Source organism: Brachyhypopomus gauderio, chromosome 5 (genome assembly GCF_052324685.1).
Source record: "Brachyhypopomus gauderio isolate BG-103 chromosome 5, BGAUD_0.2, whole genome shotgun sequence".
NCBI classification, from domain to species: Eukaryota; Metazoa; Chordata; class Actinopteri; order Gymnotiformes; family Hypopomidae; genus Brachyhypopomus; species Brachyhypopomus gauderio.
Genome location: NC_135215.1, coordinates 7,730,904 through 7,746,473, shown reverse-complemented (window position 1 = coordinate 7,746,473; position 15,570 = coordinate 7,730,904). Strand labels below are relative to the sequence as shown.

The following is a 15,570-nucleotide window of genomic DNA, read 5'->3' as shown; positions in this document are numbered from 1 at the left end:
TAGGAGGAGGTGCAGATAGGCTGCATGGAGAAGGGGTCTCTGCATAACGGCATCTCCAGTGAACAAGAACACGGAGCTCCACGTGCCTGCATCTGCGGCACTCCCGTTCCAAAGCAGGCATCATGAATTATTTAATTGCATCAGAGTTGATGTGGAGGGTGCAGATGAAGGCGGTCTTCAGCGTCGGGGGCGGAGCTCTCCCCTGCATCTGGGGGCGGAGCTCTCCCCTGCATCTGGGGCTGCGGTTTGATCCGGAGCTCATACAAACCTGCCTGCTTAGTGACATGTACAGAGAGGAGAGCAGGAGGTGACGACGTCTGACTGAGGAGGGAGGAGAGAGGGAGGGCGAGGGGGTGACACGTGTGCGATAGGCACTCGGCTCCTCTAGCGAGACTTTAGACGAGACAAACAGCCCCACACAACTGGTAAAATAAAGAATAACCTATTGGGAAACTGCTACAGCGTCTGGTGACAATTGCCCCTTCGCTCCCCCATGGAGAGCATCGTAAGAGGCCATGATGCAATCACAAGCTTGGCTTCTGTTAGAACACAAATGCCCTGCGGGGCGTAGGGGTGTGTGCGGGGCATAGGGGGGGTGTGCGGGGCATAGGGGGGGTGTGCGGGGCATGTGTGGGGCGTGTGCGGGTCACGGTCGTCCCCTTCACGATGACTGCAACAAAGTGGAGTTAGAATATCTCGTGTGAGCAGCTATAAACCAAGCTGAGGGTGCTTGAGGAAACGCACACCTGCGTATGGTTGGGCCCTGGGTGGCACAAAGCTGAATTTATCCCTCAGCCTTGGAGATGGCAGGCTGAAGATTTAGTGGAGCACTCTGTTTGTGTGCTGTAGGTTTAATCGAGAGCACTGCACATGGGAAGAGATTAATAAGCAGCCAGAGAGGAGGAGGAAGGAGGAGAGGAAGGTCTGGGGCAGCTCAGACGGTTCTGCCAGACTTCGTCTGGAACACAAAGCATAAATCTAGCTCATCCCCATCAATGATGCACAATTGTATATCACTGTTACACTCTTCCCCAACAGAGGCGCTCAAAGCTACAGGTCACTGGTGCTACAGCTACGGGACAGAGTACAAAGGCAAGCTGACGTCCTGTGGCAGGTTGGATATATATATATATATATATATATATATATATATATATATATATATATATATATATATATATATATATATATATATAGAGAGAGAGAGAGAGAGAGAGAGAGAGAGAGAGAGAGAGAGATGCAGAGAAGACAGCCATCGCTCAGAGTGATCATTTCGTTAACCAATGGTAGAGTAAAAACAACAATCACTTCACTGCAAACTGCTGCCAATTGCACGTTTTGGGCAAAGAGTTATATTTAAATTATTATAAAAATATAAAATGAATTTTAAAAAGTCATATTTTAAACAATGTTTTCTTTACTTTGTAAAACTGTTGTAGAAGCAACAGAAAACTCCATGTGTTCTTGTTAATGACATCACAGCAGTGCTCTGCTTTCTGTGTCTCTAAGACAAATGAGCCGACCCCACCAGCAAGTATGTGAGAACGCAACACCGTGGAAGACTGAATACTAATTTTAGAACAGAATCGGGGGGAAAAAGTTCCAAGAACAGTATCTGGTCTCCATGTTCCTGGGCTACACATTACACTGCTGAGTTTCAGTAACATTTGTGTCGCTAATGCCAAAAAAACAAAACACTATTAATGCTAATAGAGACCACTGGAACTTGGGAGAGTTCTCGCTGGGTGGTGATCCTCTTTCATGGGTACAACGGCCCTCTCTTAGCTGAACAAAATCTGTCTCCATTTTTACCAGAAACGAAAGCTGAAAGGTCTCAGTAGGACATGAAGCACCTGAGAACAGATTAATTCATTTTCCATTTTCATACGTCTGCCTCTCGATTTGGGCTTCAGGTTCAGCACTGCAGTTCTTGGAGCTCTAAGACCTGATTAATGTGGGGTCATAGCAGACTCTGTGTTTTTCCAGAGACTTTGGTATCATGTTGACATCGCCACAGAGGGGAAAAATGATACCTCAGTTACAAATCAGAGGAAACTTATAAAAGCCCCCTTCAGGGCCTGTTAACATGAGCTTGCTGAGAGATTTATTTAGTTGTATTTATATCAGGAATAATATTAATAATAAAGGGGACAGTATAAAGCCAAAAATCATGGGAGCCTAACAAAGAAATGGCGGGTGGGAGAAACACAGGAGGAAAAGGAGGAAAAGGCAAGAGAGAAACTATCAGGGAAGAAGCAAGAAACACATCAGGCTGGTCATTTGTGAAATCAATTCTCCCTTCCCTAGATCAGACATTACAGAGAAATCCAGCACTCCCATGATAATAAGGCAGATATTTATTCCAGCAGTGCACTAGGTAAGGACTGGGACCCACGCTACTGTGAATTCTGCGCTGTTCTAAGTACCTCCACACTCGGAAGCCGGGAGTCGACGTGCGTTTCGCTACACGGGCCTGGGAGCTGCTCTGTGCACATTAAAGGCATATCAGATGGTGAGGCCCAAACTCTAGTGTGTTAAGATCCGTGTGTCAGTGCACACAGAAATAACAGCCAGTTTATTTCCTCTGTGTCTGAAAACAAGCCAGTAAAAGGAAGTCTTTGTCATTCCGTGAGTAGATGACAAAGCACTTTTGTAAGTCGCTCTGGATAAGAGCATCTGCTAAATGCAAAAGCTGCAAAATGTAAATGTAGTTTAGTGGTGCACCAGGACATATAAAACCAAAGAGGACAAATAAATAAATTCTTTAAAAAATTGAATAAACATTTTTAAAAATGTAATAGCATTCAAAATGTTTGGTTTCTCAGATTGGTTTGTGGAATAATGAGAATGTATAAAGTGAGTATTGATATGAAACCACATTCGCCCCTCAGCACATTCATTATAGTTTTAGTATAGTATATAGTATTAGTATAGTATATAGTATTATATACTAGATGAGCATAATACAATGGATGAGAACAGTACGAAGAGCGCACACACAGACAGGCAGAGAGAGAGACAGAATGAGAGAGAGAGAGAGACTTGGCTACACTCCTTTCTCATCCTGTTTTCATCTGGTCACCCACCTGTCTGTGAGTGTTCATAAAGGCCGACACACGCAGTGACCTCAGAAGCGAAGTGCACACGTGCAGAACTGCTGGAACACGTTCAGGACTGGACACGCAGCGCACGAGACCCGTGTGTGCGCCACGAGCTCGGGTGGCGTTTTTATTCATAAACTATTATTAAAACATCCAGAGAGTGACGCAGATGTTTACGTCTGGTAAGAACGTGCTTTTCCCTACTGGCCAACCGCTGCCATGGCTGCTTAGCGCCGTAGACGGGGAGGGCATAGTGGTGGAGCCCACAGAAGGTGGTGGTGGTGGTGGTGGTGGAGTGTTGCCGTAGACACTGGGTGGAGGAGGCGGAGGGGAAGGCCGGAGGTCTGAGAGCGAGGCTGGAGATGGTGATTAATCAGTGGACAAGAGTCGTCGGCACGGCAACCATTCTCAGGCAGGGAAGAACTCCCCATCTCTTGCCACCACTGATAAGACATGTGCACACACACACACACACACACACACACACACACACACACACACACACACTCACACTCACACTCACACTCACACTCACACTCACACACTCACACTCACACACTCACACTCACACTCACACACTCACACACTCACACTCACACACTCACACTCACACTCACACACACACACACACACACACACACACACACACACACACACACACACACACACACGGCACAACACTGGAGGAAAAGGTGGGGAGAGCTTATGAGGAATCTGAAGATACAGGATTGCACATGAATTACAGCTTCCCCTTCACAGAGCAGCACACCCAACACCATGAATATATGAGAGAAGCATGTGTACTGAACACCAGGAGAGAAAATCTATCACTGGCAGCAGGAAAGTGTGTTTCCAGATGGATGTTCAGGTACGGCAACACTGGGCAAGGCGGCACTACCCACTAAATGAACAGCTGTTTGGCTTAGACTGGCTGTACTGTTGAGTTTCTAACGAGCATTAACTTCTACAGGGAAATGATTCTGACGATGTTTCTAAGTATGATTGTGTTAAACTGTAACTTTAAAATCCGTCAGTCATCAGGGACCTGGGCAATGTTCTTCGTTGCATGAGACTTTATTTTGCGACAGCCGCCATATAACCATCTGTTCTTTATTACACAAGATTTATAAAACATCAATATCGCCACCACATTTCACAGAACGTCGCCATCACCACCATCACGGGTCTATATAAAGCAAAAAAAAAAAGCCATGTGAGATTAATAAATGTCTTTGCAGAAAAACCACATTTGTCCAGATACGATCTCCACAATAATTATCACGGCTAAGAATGTCCATCTGCTTTTAATGCTAGGGGTTTTCCTCCCATAAGAAGGAGTGTGTTCCTATCAGTACGGGTCTTAATTCAGAGGATTACACTGCTTTTAATGGGGCTGTAATGATTATGGATCGGGTGGTGTCTCCAGAGCACCAGGGCTCTGTCAGATCTGATCAGAGCCCGAGTGAAGGTGTGTGTCTTAAGGACGAACGTGGACAGAGAACAGCGTGTTCACACACCGCACACCTGCTACATCCTCAGCAGCATCACGCGTGCTTTCCCGACATGGCTTTGGACTAGGGCACGGGTCTAGACGAGAGCCAATCACACGCTGCTCCACAGCTAATGGGCACAATCCAGCCGCTCTCACATACTTCCAGCCTCATTGACTTCATACTTAATCCCTCAGCTCTCACGTGGCCCCTAAGATCTTCAGGCCAAAGCCTCATGGCCTCTGACTGCTTGGGCCTTCTCAGAGGGATCATGTCTGCTTCTCACTGCCTCACCACCCAGCCAGTGCACACTAATCCAGCCCAGTCCCCTTAAACTCCCCACATCAGCACAGGCGGAGGAGGCTGGAGGCGCTAAGCTGACTGTGTTGATTAAGAGCGTTCCACAATGCCCAGAGGGGCGTGAGACGCTAAATCCTCCCCCACCCTCCCAACCAAAAAAAAAAAGTATGTCCAAAGAATCTCCTTCTTGAACTGAAATCAAATTTGCAGTCAACATGTGTTAATGTGTGTGTGTGTGTGTGTGTGTGTGTGTGTGTGTGTAATTGCATGCTTTCTCTAAAGGCTGTAGGTTTGCGTGCTGGCAGAGAGACTAAGCCCCCTGTTTCCATATTTAATGCTCTCTCAGGCCATTCCTCAGTTACATCGCAGGTATACGACTATGTCCGTCTGCACCGTCCTTCTGCACCGTCCGTCTGCACTGCTCAGTGATCTGAAAGGATGAATTTGAGCTCCATGTGTTTATAAGGAGCTCAGTCCTGAAATAAGTCTGCCTACTGCTCATTTCAGGTTTACTTAAACGGCTTGTATCACGAGATGAAAGCCACCCACCATGACTGAAGCTCTAAAGCTGAACCTATAGGCTAACATGACTCAACGCTAACATGCCCAAAAAGCTTTCACGAATTGTAGCTTCAGGCATTTTTTTGGACTCGCCTTCAAAAATGCACCCTGAGCCATATGGCTCCATGGGAACATCTGAAGAACTTCTTCATTACGGACTCTTCGTCTGTCAATGACCACATATCATCAGGCCCTCTGACATGTCCGCAACTCCCAAACAAATGTGGGATGAAAGTTAAACATTTCTTCAAAGGGACACGACTAATTGATGTAAGCTATGTGGCCCGCCTGCACGGAGCAGAGCTGTGATCTGTGAGCCCATGGGGGAGGCACACGAGAAGAAGAGAACGCAGAAAGAAGGGCAAAGCAGGGCAGTCCAAGCCACATCAGAGCGTGGAGAACAGCGAGGTCTCCCCACCGCCCATCTGGCCCGCAGGGTGCCGGGACAACGGGGCACGTAGTCCCTGTTAAGTGGAGAGGAAGACCGAGGACCGGGGTGCTGAGATGCTGTTCTCACCCGCCGTCTCTCCCGAGCCCGACCCTGTCTGGACCGGCTACGCCGTGTCTACGCTACGCGCTTCCGTGAACACTGCCCCACTGACAACATACATACTACCCAAACAGCATGTATGTTGTTTTAAAAGATGGCCAACATATCGGCACAGTGGACAGTGATGGTGTTAAAAGTCTACATACGCTTCTATGGCACTTTTTGTGTTCATGTAAAACAGACGCATGGCCTTTATTACATACTGTGGACTCTGAGTAAAATGTCAGATCAGGATTCATCCTTGAAGATCAAACCTGAGACAAAAAAAACATGATGAGAAGTAGCAGTCAGGCACCAGACAGTGAGCCCAAGACATCTGCTCTTGCAGGCTTTAAAATCTGCTGTCAGGATTTCAACAGGGAACATTAAAGGAATAAAAGAGAATCCTGCCGTCCACGTGATGGCCCTCTCACTTTTAGTCGTTTTTTTTAAACGATCCGTTCGGTCAGCTGCCTGCCGGCCCGCCGTAGAGCTTCACCAGTGAGCAGACTCCATGAAACCCTCCATGAAAGGTCAGAACTCCCCGCCACCCCCCAAATTACCCACCCTGCCCACCGATACAGGATGTACTAGACCGGTAATCATGGCCCATATTTTCTTTTGACAAAGATATTTTATGTTGGAAGCGTGTGGTGGGGCGCGAGGCCGGGCGGTGACGGCGCTCCCTGTCCGAGCAGAGCTCCAGCTGACCTAGAGACGTGCATTTATTTATTTTTTCACAGCCACATTTAGATGCGGTTCTGTAGCCCGGCTCCATTTGTCTCTCGCTCATATTAAAGGGATGGGGGGGCTGCTGGATTTTTATTGCAATCTATGTGCACCATTAATTCAAACACATTACACCAAGATAAAGTCTCTCGTCCCACTGCCAGACGGGCCGCTCTTCATCTTATTTTAACGCCACGTCTCCCGGAATCTGGCGGGGACATAACTCAAGTGTCCGCGGGGAAACACGTCTCCAAGGAAACTGCTAACATGCAGCATCATTCTGCCAACCTTTGGAAATTGTCGGAAAAGTCCTTGAAATGGCGGTTCTGACTCATTTTCCCGTTATTCCATTATTTTAAACTTGTTTGATATTCCTTCCACAGTAAAGCGGTGGGAGTGTGAAGTTAACATCGGGGACATCAAAAGCGGGTGTCTTCAAGGAAAAACATGTCTCACGTGCATCTCCGCAGTTAATGTGGGCGTTTAAATCTGTGTCACACGCTTGATAAATATACATCAGATCCTTTAAAAAAACATGCGTACATACATTCAGTACATTCACAGAATAATTTACTCATGGCAGCTGAGAGATTATGCAACTAATACACATCATTCTCTTGCATTTCACAAAGGCACTTTGGGGGTCGCAGTACACCTGGTTTCAGTGGCATGTTCAAAGAAACTGGCAAGCAGTGCAGGATTCACAGTGTTTGCACCAGGAATCTGTGCCAAAATGAGTCTTCACTAGACCTACATCAGTCTAGTGCACAGAGCCTCTGGACTCTGGGCCTTTCTAGTAGGATCTGCAATACCAGGACCAGTAACAGGTTGCAATAACTGAACCTAGTGCTGTCAGGTACAATACATTAATGATGAAACTCTAGTGTTCTACCTGGCTTACCATCTATCTATCGATCGATCGATCGATAGATAGACAGACAGACAGATAGATAGATGGATAGACAGACAGATAGATCGATAGATAGATAGATGTGGGAAAGAATGAGGGAGAGGTGTGTGTAAATCCACGAGTGTGTGAGGGATGTGTCTCTGTGGAGGCTACAGTGGGGGAGCCTTTGTGAAGCACCCAAGGAGCTCTTCAGGTTCCTGAGAGCGAACTGCATCTCCAGACCACTGGCCCAAAACCACTTTAGACGGCTCTGAATGTAGAAGCATTTCTGACGACTCAGAAGACGTTACATTTCACTTTGGAGGAAACGCATATTATTTACTAGCATATTAATTCTGCATTACAGCACATTTACTGACTGGAATTATTCTAAAAGTATGCAAACTGTCAGGAAAAACCTCTCATGTAGATTGAAGACATGCAGAGGGACAGATGACCATCACCAACTGTGAGACCAGCAGTACACTGGCAAGAGGCAGCCGAATAAAACTAACACAACATTCTCTACGTTTCTTCATCTTCATCAAAACTAAGTTTGCATCTCATAAGGCGACAGTTTGTGGCATTCTGAGAAGCCGCTGAGGGCAACCAGGCTCCTCTTTGTGTGGACAATGTCTACAGTAGCAGCTTACCATCGTTCTCAATCCAATCAGACCGTTTAAATACATTTGTGTGCAGATTTATGTAGATGGTTTGCATGCGTGAATAAACACTGAGAAAGGATCTACTCAATCCAATCTACGCTGACGTATGGTCAGACAGACACTACACTGACGTACGTTCAGACGCTACGCCGATGTGCGGTCAGACCAGTTCAGGCGGTGTTTTTTGTGGCGCAATGTTCCATTCACAGTCACTAATGTCATATGCAAATGTGGTGGCACCATGTGTCACGTAATTGGTAAAATATACCAATGATCCATATTTATGAATGCGTAAATATGTTTTAAACATCACCTTAAATCTGTTTTATGATATATGCCATATAAATTTTCATGCAACTCAATTCCTTTTTGATCCAGCAAAAGCCAACGATGGACCCAAGCCTACACGGCATCAACACTACAACTCCAAGGACAGTAACTCACGCACGCGGCGGCCACAAACGCAGGAGGAGAGGGACGATGGAGGACAAACGTGGAGCCTCCAGAGGAGGGTCTTACTTCATCTCCAGAACCTCCTCCAGGTGCTTCCTGCGTTCTGCCCTCAGCGTGGTCAGGTGGGTCTCCTTCTCCGCCAGCGACTGCTGCGTGGACGAGAGCTTCGCCTTCATGGACTCCAGCTCCTGCTTCACCTTCTCCATCGCCATCAGCAGCTCCTCCATCTGTCCACGTGCACACGCACGCACGCACGCACGCACGCACACACACACACACACACACACACACACACACACACACACACACACACACACACTTATCAGTGCATGTGCACGTGGAGAATAGAGAAGTGGTGTGCACAGGATGTATAGGATGAGTGAATTACGTAGGGACAGTGGGCACGTCAACACAGCAGACGGAGACCAGGAAATACGTTGAATAGGAGGATCGGAGCACGATCGGGTGACGACGGCAGGCGGACAGAGTGGGAAAGAGTGCAGTCGTGTCGCAGACGTTGCATGCTTTTATGGTTTTGCGTGGGAGTTCTGCAGCTGTCTGAGACTCTGGCTGTGGTTCCGTCCTGTGGCTGGTCCATTTCCACACATTGTAAGTACAGTCAGAGACAAGCGAGCGAGATCAATCAAACGGCATCGAAAGGGTCGCGTATTTTACAGCCGCCGGATGTAGCTCTGAATGCTTCTCTCAGATTCTTCGAGTGCTGTGGTTGACTATGGAGTTCATGTTAAAATACACTGCCTATGCTACACAGACTGGACCACACACACACACCCATCAACCTTTAGGAATAATAATAGTATGTTTAATGGGAATGGGAAAAAAAAGTTATTTCCATGATGGAGCAGAGAAAGCAAATATGTTGTTTGAGAATAAATATGCCGTATAAATTTACCATGTAAATATTACAACGTGGGTAACAGGTCTGTAGAAAGCCCTCTGAAACTCTTTCTCTCTGAAAGAATCCTAGAAGGTGGTCAACAGGGAAACCAGGCCAATCTGTATGTTCGTGAACTCGACTGTCCTTTAGAGCAGCCCCCTGGTGGCTAGAGGAAGCATTACACCTGGCAAATCACTCGGTGGCATGTCGCTCCAGCAGCTCCTATAAGATATTAGCCCAACTCATTGCACCAAAGCCAAGCACTGAGAGCTAACGTCCATAAATATGAAACCATGCACTGCAAAACGTACAGTAGCCGGTTGCTTTCTCCTCTTCCGTCTCGATCCTGTCTGGCGTTTGTCATCACACCAGCGACCGTGACCGAGACCACAGACGTGAAGCGGTGTACTCCGCCCTAGGAACACTAAACACGTAATTGGCCCAATCAGTGATGTCCTAGCGAGGCGCACTGAACCTGAATGTGACGTATACAACTACAGATTAAAGACAGCAGGCTGGAACGGTGCACGCAGGAGCCAGAGCCAATAAATACTGCAGAAAGGTGAAATCACCAGGCAGAAGGGTTGTGGAGAGCAGACAGGCTCCTTGTCCTGAAGCAGGATCTACACATGCTGCCTAATTTGTCTCCTTTAGTAGAGAAGGCCTTTTACCTTGGCATAGAGCAAAATGCCACATCTTAGAAGAACAGAGCTGTGCGGAAACATCTTCCTTTGGCAAGCCAAAAAAAAAAGTGGCATTTTTCACAGATCTAGAGGAAAGTAAGTATCTGAACACCATCGGGGAGGCGTACTACAGTACTGCTCCAACCCTCTAGAGGAAGAGAGAAGAGAAGACGTCGTCCCTCCGTTGGGCTTCCCATAGGCACGGAGAAACGTTTAAACACTGACAGCATCGGTTTCACGGGCTACGGGCGCCCTGTGGTGAGAAGGAGACGGATGAGCTGCCAATCACGACGGAAGGCCCATCGAGGGGCGTGCAAGGAAGGGAATGCTGCTAAGACTGTAACTCTCCCTTGCACAGCTTAAAAGAAAATACCAGTGAACTGAAACACGCTTTCATATGGTCTCAGGGCTACACACGGCCTAATCAAACCATGATGTGTAGCAGAAGATATGGTGTCACTGTGCCTGCAGGGCAGATATGGTAACTAAAGCTGCCTTTAGCGACCAGTCCTCCACTGGAACGAATGTACGCCATCCTACATGTGCAGTGTGGTCATTTTTTACTGTAAAACCTCTCGGCGGAGTAACGGACTGCCTGGAACCTGATTCACATGAGCCATAAGGATAAGTCATTCATTAAGAGATTAACCGTGATTTGATATTGGTTGTAACTGTAACTCATGCATCAGATGCTTGACAGCCTGCCACATATATAATGAGAGACATTCGTTTATATGGGGTGTGTGTGTGTGTGTGTGTGTGTGTGTGTGTGTAATGAGAAATACTCATGTACAAAAAAATTACTCATTTTTATAAAGCATTAGTTCTAGCCACCAATGACAATATCCCTTTGGTTCCTAAATACAAGTGTCCTAACCATTGAGGAGCAAAAGACCTCGAGACTTTTCTGACTGGCCTTTTCACACGATGTCGTCTCCTAACGGGGGGTAACAGGGATGGAGGGAGGAGTCCAGCGAGGGCCAATGGGAGAGGAGGTGGGATGACGGCGAGGTCAGACGTGTCTGCCGAACGCACGCGGTGAGCACATGAGAAAACGGCGGAGCTGCCTCACGGGTGCCTGCCTCCGTAAGACACGAGAAGAGTGCGAGAGTAACAGTGAAAGAGGTGAGAATATCAACACTTCAGCAAGTGCAACGTCGGCAGAAAACTTGAAAGGGCTTCAAAAAAACCTGCAAAAAAAAGGGTGAACTAAAAGCAAGCCTTGTGCAAACAGGCATGAAAACGGCGTTCCAAACGACTGAAAATGCTGATGAGGGCCAATCGGTGGACGGACAGACGGAAGAAGCGGGAAAAAAGGCAGCAGAAAAATAGCTGATCCTTCCAATCTGTATGAAAATGAAGTGGAGAGAGCAACGTCCACGCAAACCCAGTGATATGAGCTGAATCGCTGACCTTTATGGCTTCCCCATGTCCCCAAATGTGGCTTTGGAAAAAAGTAAATATAAATATATTCAGAAAAGAACAATCCTTCTCTCCCCCATATTATAAAAGCATTTCCACCAGACCAGTAGAGTAGTGTGACCAGTAGAGTAGTGTGACCAGTAGTGTGACCAGTAGAGTAGAGTGACCAGTAGTGTGACCAGTAGAGTAGTGTGACCAGTAGAGTAGAGTGACCAGTAGAGTAGAGTGACCAGTAGTGTAGTGTGACCAGTAGAGTAGTGTGACCAGTAGAGTAGTGTGACCAGTAGAGTAGTGTGTTTCTCTGTTGGGTTGCAACACCTGGGCTGCTGCGACATGAGACCCTGCTCTGCAGATGAAGGCTGTCGAGGCTAAGGCAGGGTGATCACCCTCTGGAGGCATCTCCCCACACCCCCAACCCCCCTAGTTCCTGCGGCTCTCTGCAGCCAGAACGTTGCTCAGGACCTTCTGATTGTCCCTGCAGAAGAACATCTGAACACAGGAGAGCCGCACTAATAAATAATCTTAACGCGCGGGCAAATCGCTCTCTTCTGCCCCTCCTCCCCTGCTCAACCTCTCGCCCCATCTTCTCTCTTGGGTACAAATGTGGCACTAAAATTATGACCTCTGTGCTCAAAGGTGGCTCTCAAAGCCAAACTCAACCGCTTTCTGGTTCTATCCAATGATGGATATTACTGCAATATATTATTGAAATATATTATTACAAACTGAGGGTTTTATTATTTTTCATCTTTTTCTACTCCACATTTTATTCTTAAAATTCCTGAATACACTAAGTAGAAAACACAGAAGCCTGCACTCAAGGATCATGAGGTTATTGTTGGTTAGATCGCTTTCTTTGATTTATTATAAGCCGGGCACGCTTTTGACTCTGTGTGCAGGGTCATTCAATATTAGTGCATGTAGGTGTCGCTTTAAATCTGCAATGTCACACGACTCTCACGGGATCAAAACACAGACACAGACCCAGATCAAGAGCTCAATACAGAAAATGTGTACACACACATACATTTTCACATTGTCAAGAGAAATGTGAAAGTGTAATTCCTAATTATGTCATACATTACTTAAACTCCCATTTCATCCCTCCTGGTACCATGATATCTAAAGTATGACTCCAGAAAAGGCCCTCAGCTCTTCTTCCAAGTGTGACTATTTTATACCAAAACACATTTCAGGACTTGAATATTATGATTTGTCTGGTCACTGGCAAATTAAGGCTCCTTTTCTCAAGCTCTTGACATTCTTCAATTTCTGAAAGTCTGTTTTTTGTGGTCTTGATGCCTGTTCAACCTACATAAGCGTCTTAAGAGTTACACATAATTAGAGGTTTAACTGGATGTATTTTCTAAGTTCTTGGATGTATTTTAAAATATGCCTGTGTTGCCAAGAGAACAATTTAAGCACCTTTTGCTTGGCTTGTTTGTTGATTCCAGGGCTCCACACTTTCTTTGCATTCAGAATTTTGCATTTTGGACAGTCAATGCACCACTTAGCATAAAAAAGTGTGAAGTAAAAGTCTCCATTTTCCCCTTTGTAAAAATCCCACTCATTTCTAACGAGGTCTCAAAACCCAAACCTCACTGCAGTAAGAGGAACAGCGCGGAGAGCCATTTTCCTAGACTAACTTCCATGCCTATTTTCAGCCTGCACTACTTCATGACCTCAGGGCTACCCATTCTGTAAAGGCCTGAGCTGCCGTCAGAGTGCCCCCTGCAGCATGAAGGAAGAACTACACATTTATGGAGGATGATTTGTTTGTAGTTTTTTTTTTTTTTTTTTAACAATAAGTGAGCCTAAAACTGTTGAAGGGTGTGCACGGAGCCAGCCAAGTTCGTCAGACATTTGCTGATCAAACACAAGCCAAATGACTTCAAGAAGGATGAAGATACAGTCTAGGCTGAATCTGACGAACGGAGCAGGTGATACACACCACCGTTCTGATTCCTTCTGCTGCAAAACACACACGCAATGACGTCAGAATTTGAATGATGCAATATAATTTAAAATGTGAACAGCTAACTGAATGTGCCAACAATTAATTTCATGTGAATGAAAACCATAAGGGCTCTTCACATACCTAAGGTGAAACGAGGATGTTAATTCATAAAGAAAGGACACATAGCTTGACTGTGTATAAAGCGCTACTTTCTAAATACACAAAACATGAAGTTGTCTTCTATGAATCACCAGTTAGATTTAACAACCTCATTCACTTCAAGTGTGTTTGTGTTACAATGTCATGTAACCTGTTTTCATAAGGGGTTATATTCTTGATTTACGTCATATATGTAGCTATAAATACTTTGCAAAGGTCTTAGTCCAAACAAGAAAACTGTGGTTAACGCCATTTATCAGGGCAGTGAATATTTATTTGAATGACAAAAACGTGGTTCCATGTTAAGCTCTTCCAAATTCTGACTTTGGCTGTTTCGGGTTCTGTCCAAATGATCCCAAAAAGATTAATTATGTTGAGGGTGTGGCTGTGTCCCGGTCAGGGTGGGGCTGTGTCCCGGAGAGGGCGGGGCCGTGTCCCGGTGAGGGCGGGGCTGTGTCCCTGTGAGGGCGGGGCTGTGTCCCTGTGAGGGCGGGGTTGAGGGTGGGGTTGTGTCCCTGTGAGGGCGGGGCTGTGTTGTACCAGGTTGCAGGAGTATGTGATCCTGGCTGATGATCTATGGCGTGTTGAAAGTGTCTTGTGAAAATGGGAGACTGTTACTCTTAACAATCTAAGAAAATGGTCTCTTTTCCATATTTTTGCTGCAACTCTTCTTCTTGCCTACAAAACATTATTTCTCCTCAATATATAAACCCGGTGACAATTACCCAGCAACAACTGTCTTGTCTTTTCACTGAAATCCAGTAAAGTTTTGCTTCACAGCAGAGACAGACAAAGCAGACAACCAGAGTAGAGGGAGAGAGTAGAGTCCCCACGCACTATTATAACACCACCAAGAGAATCCACCTCTTCCTTCAGGAGGACAGTGAACCTGATGTCCCTCAATGTCACGTCATATGTTCTTTAGACAAAGAGTGACAGAGGTCTCTCTCTTGAAACTAAGATCAACAAACACTCTTCAGGGAGCAGGGAGCAGTCATAAAACCGCACCGCAGCCGTGGTTCAGCTTGCTATCCAAAGATTGGTTTAGGATAACAAACAAAAGCTGCACTGGTTAAAGTCCTTTTCCTGTTTCCTGAAAGAGCATTAAACACACACACACACACATATATATATATATATATGTCTCTGTATATGTCTCTGACTGGGAGTGCAGGATTAACACTAAAGAAATTAAAAGAATGATAATATCATAGCTTGAAGTGCTGAGAGCGAGTGTGGGGGTGACATGCAGATGCTTAAGAGAGAGCCCAGTACAGGTAGTGAACACTGCAGAGGCAACAGAGGAGAGAGGGAAGGAATTATAGAAGAGGAGAAAAACGAACAACAACAAAAAAAAAACACGTAAAAGGCGCCGAAGAAGCTGTTGTGTGGTAAACAGCAGGTTGCTATGGCAACGCACATTGTTTCCAGGGCCACATGAGCTCGGGATGTGGGAGATCGAAGCAGTACGTGACTGAGTCTGGGGGGAGAGGAGGAGGAAAATGATGAAGAATCAAAAGGATGGTTACATCCCTCTGTCATGATATACATTAAGAGGAAGGGGTGTAGCTTCCACTGCCCTTGTTGGCCAGAGGGAAGTTAGGAGCTGCGTCAGCTGACTGCTGAATCACGTCTGAGGACTACGCGCACGAACGCGCGCACACACACACACACACACACACACACACACACACACACACACACACACACACACACACAGGTGCTGGCTCAATG

General features: G+C 46.2%; 1 protein-coding gene across 1 annotated transcript in view; it reads right to left on the bottom strand.

Annotated features, from left to right (window-relative positions):
- The window catches only part of erc1b (ELKS/RAB6-interacting/CAST family member 1b), a 178,326-nt gene that overhangs the window by 74,270 nt on the left and 88,486 nt on the right, over window positions 1–15,570 (bottom strand). Inside the window, 1 exon segment of the mRNA XM_077005321.1 lies at window positions 8,784–8,944. Coding sequence (XP_076861436.1) covers window positions 8,784–8,944 — 161 coding nt within the window.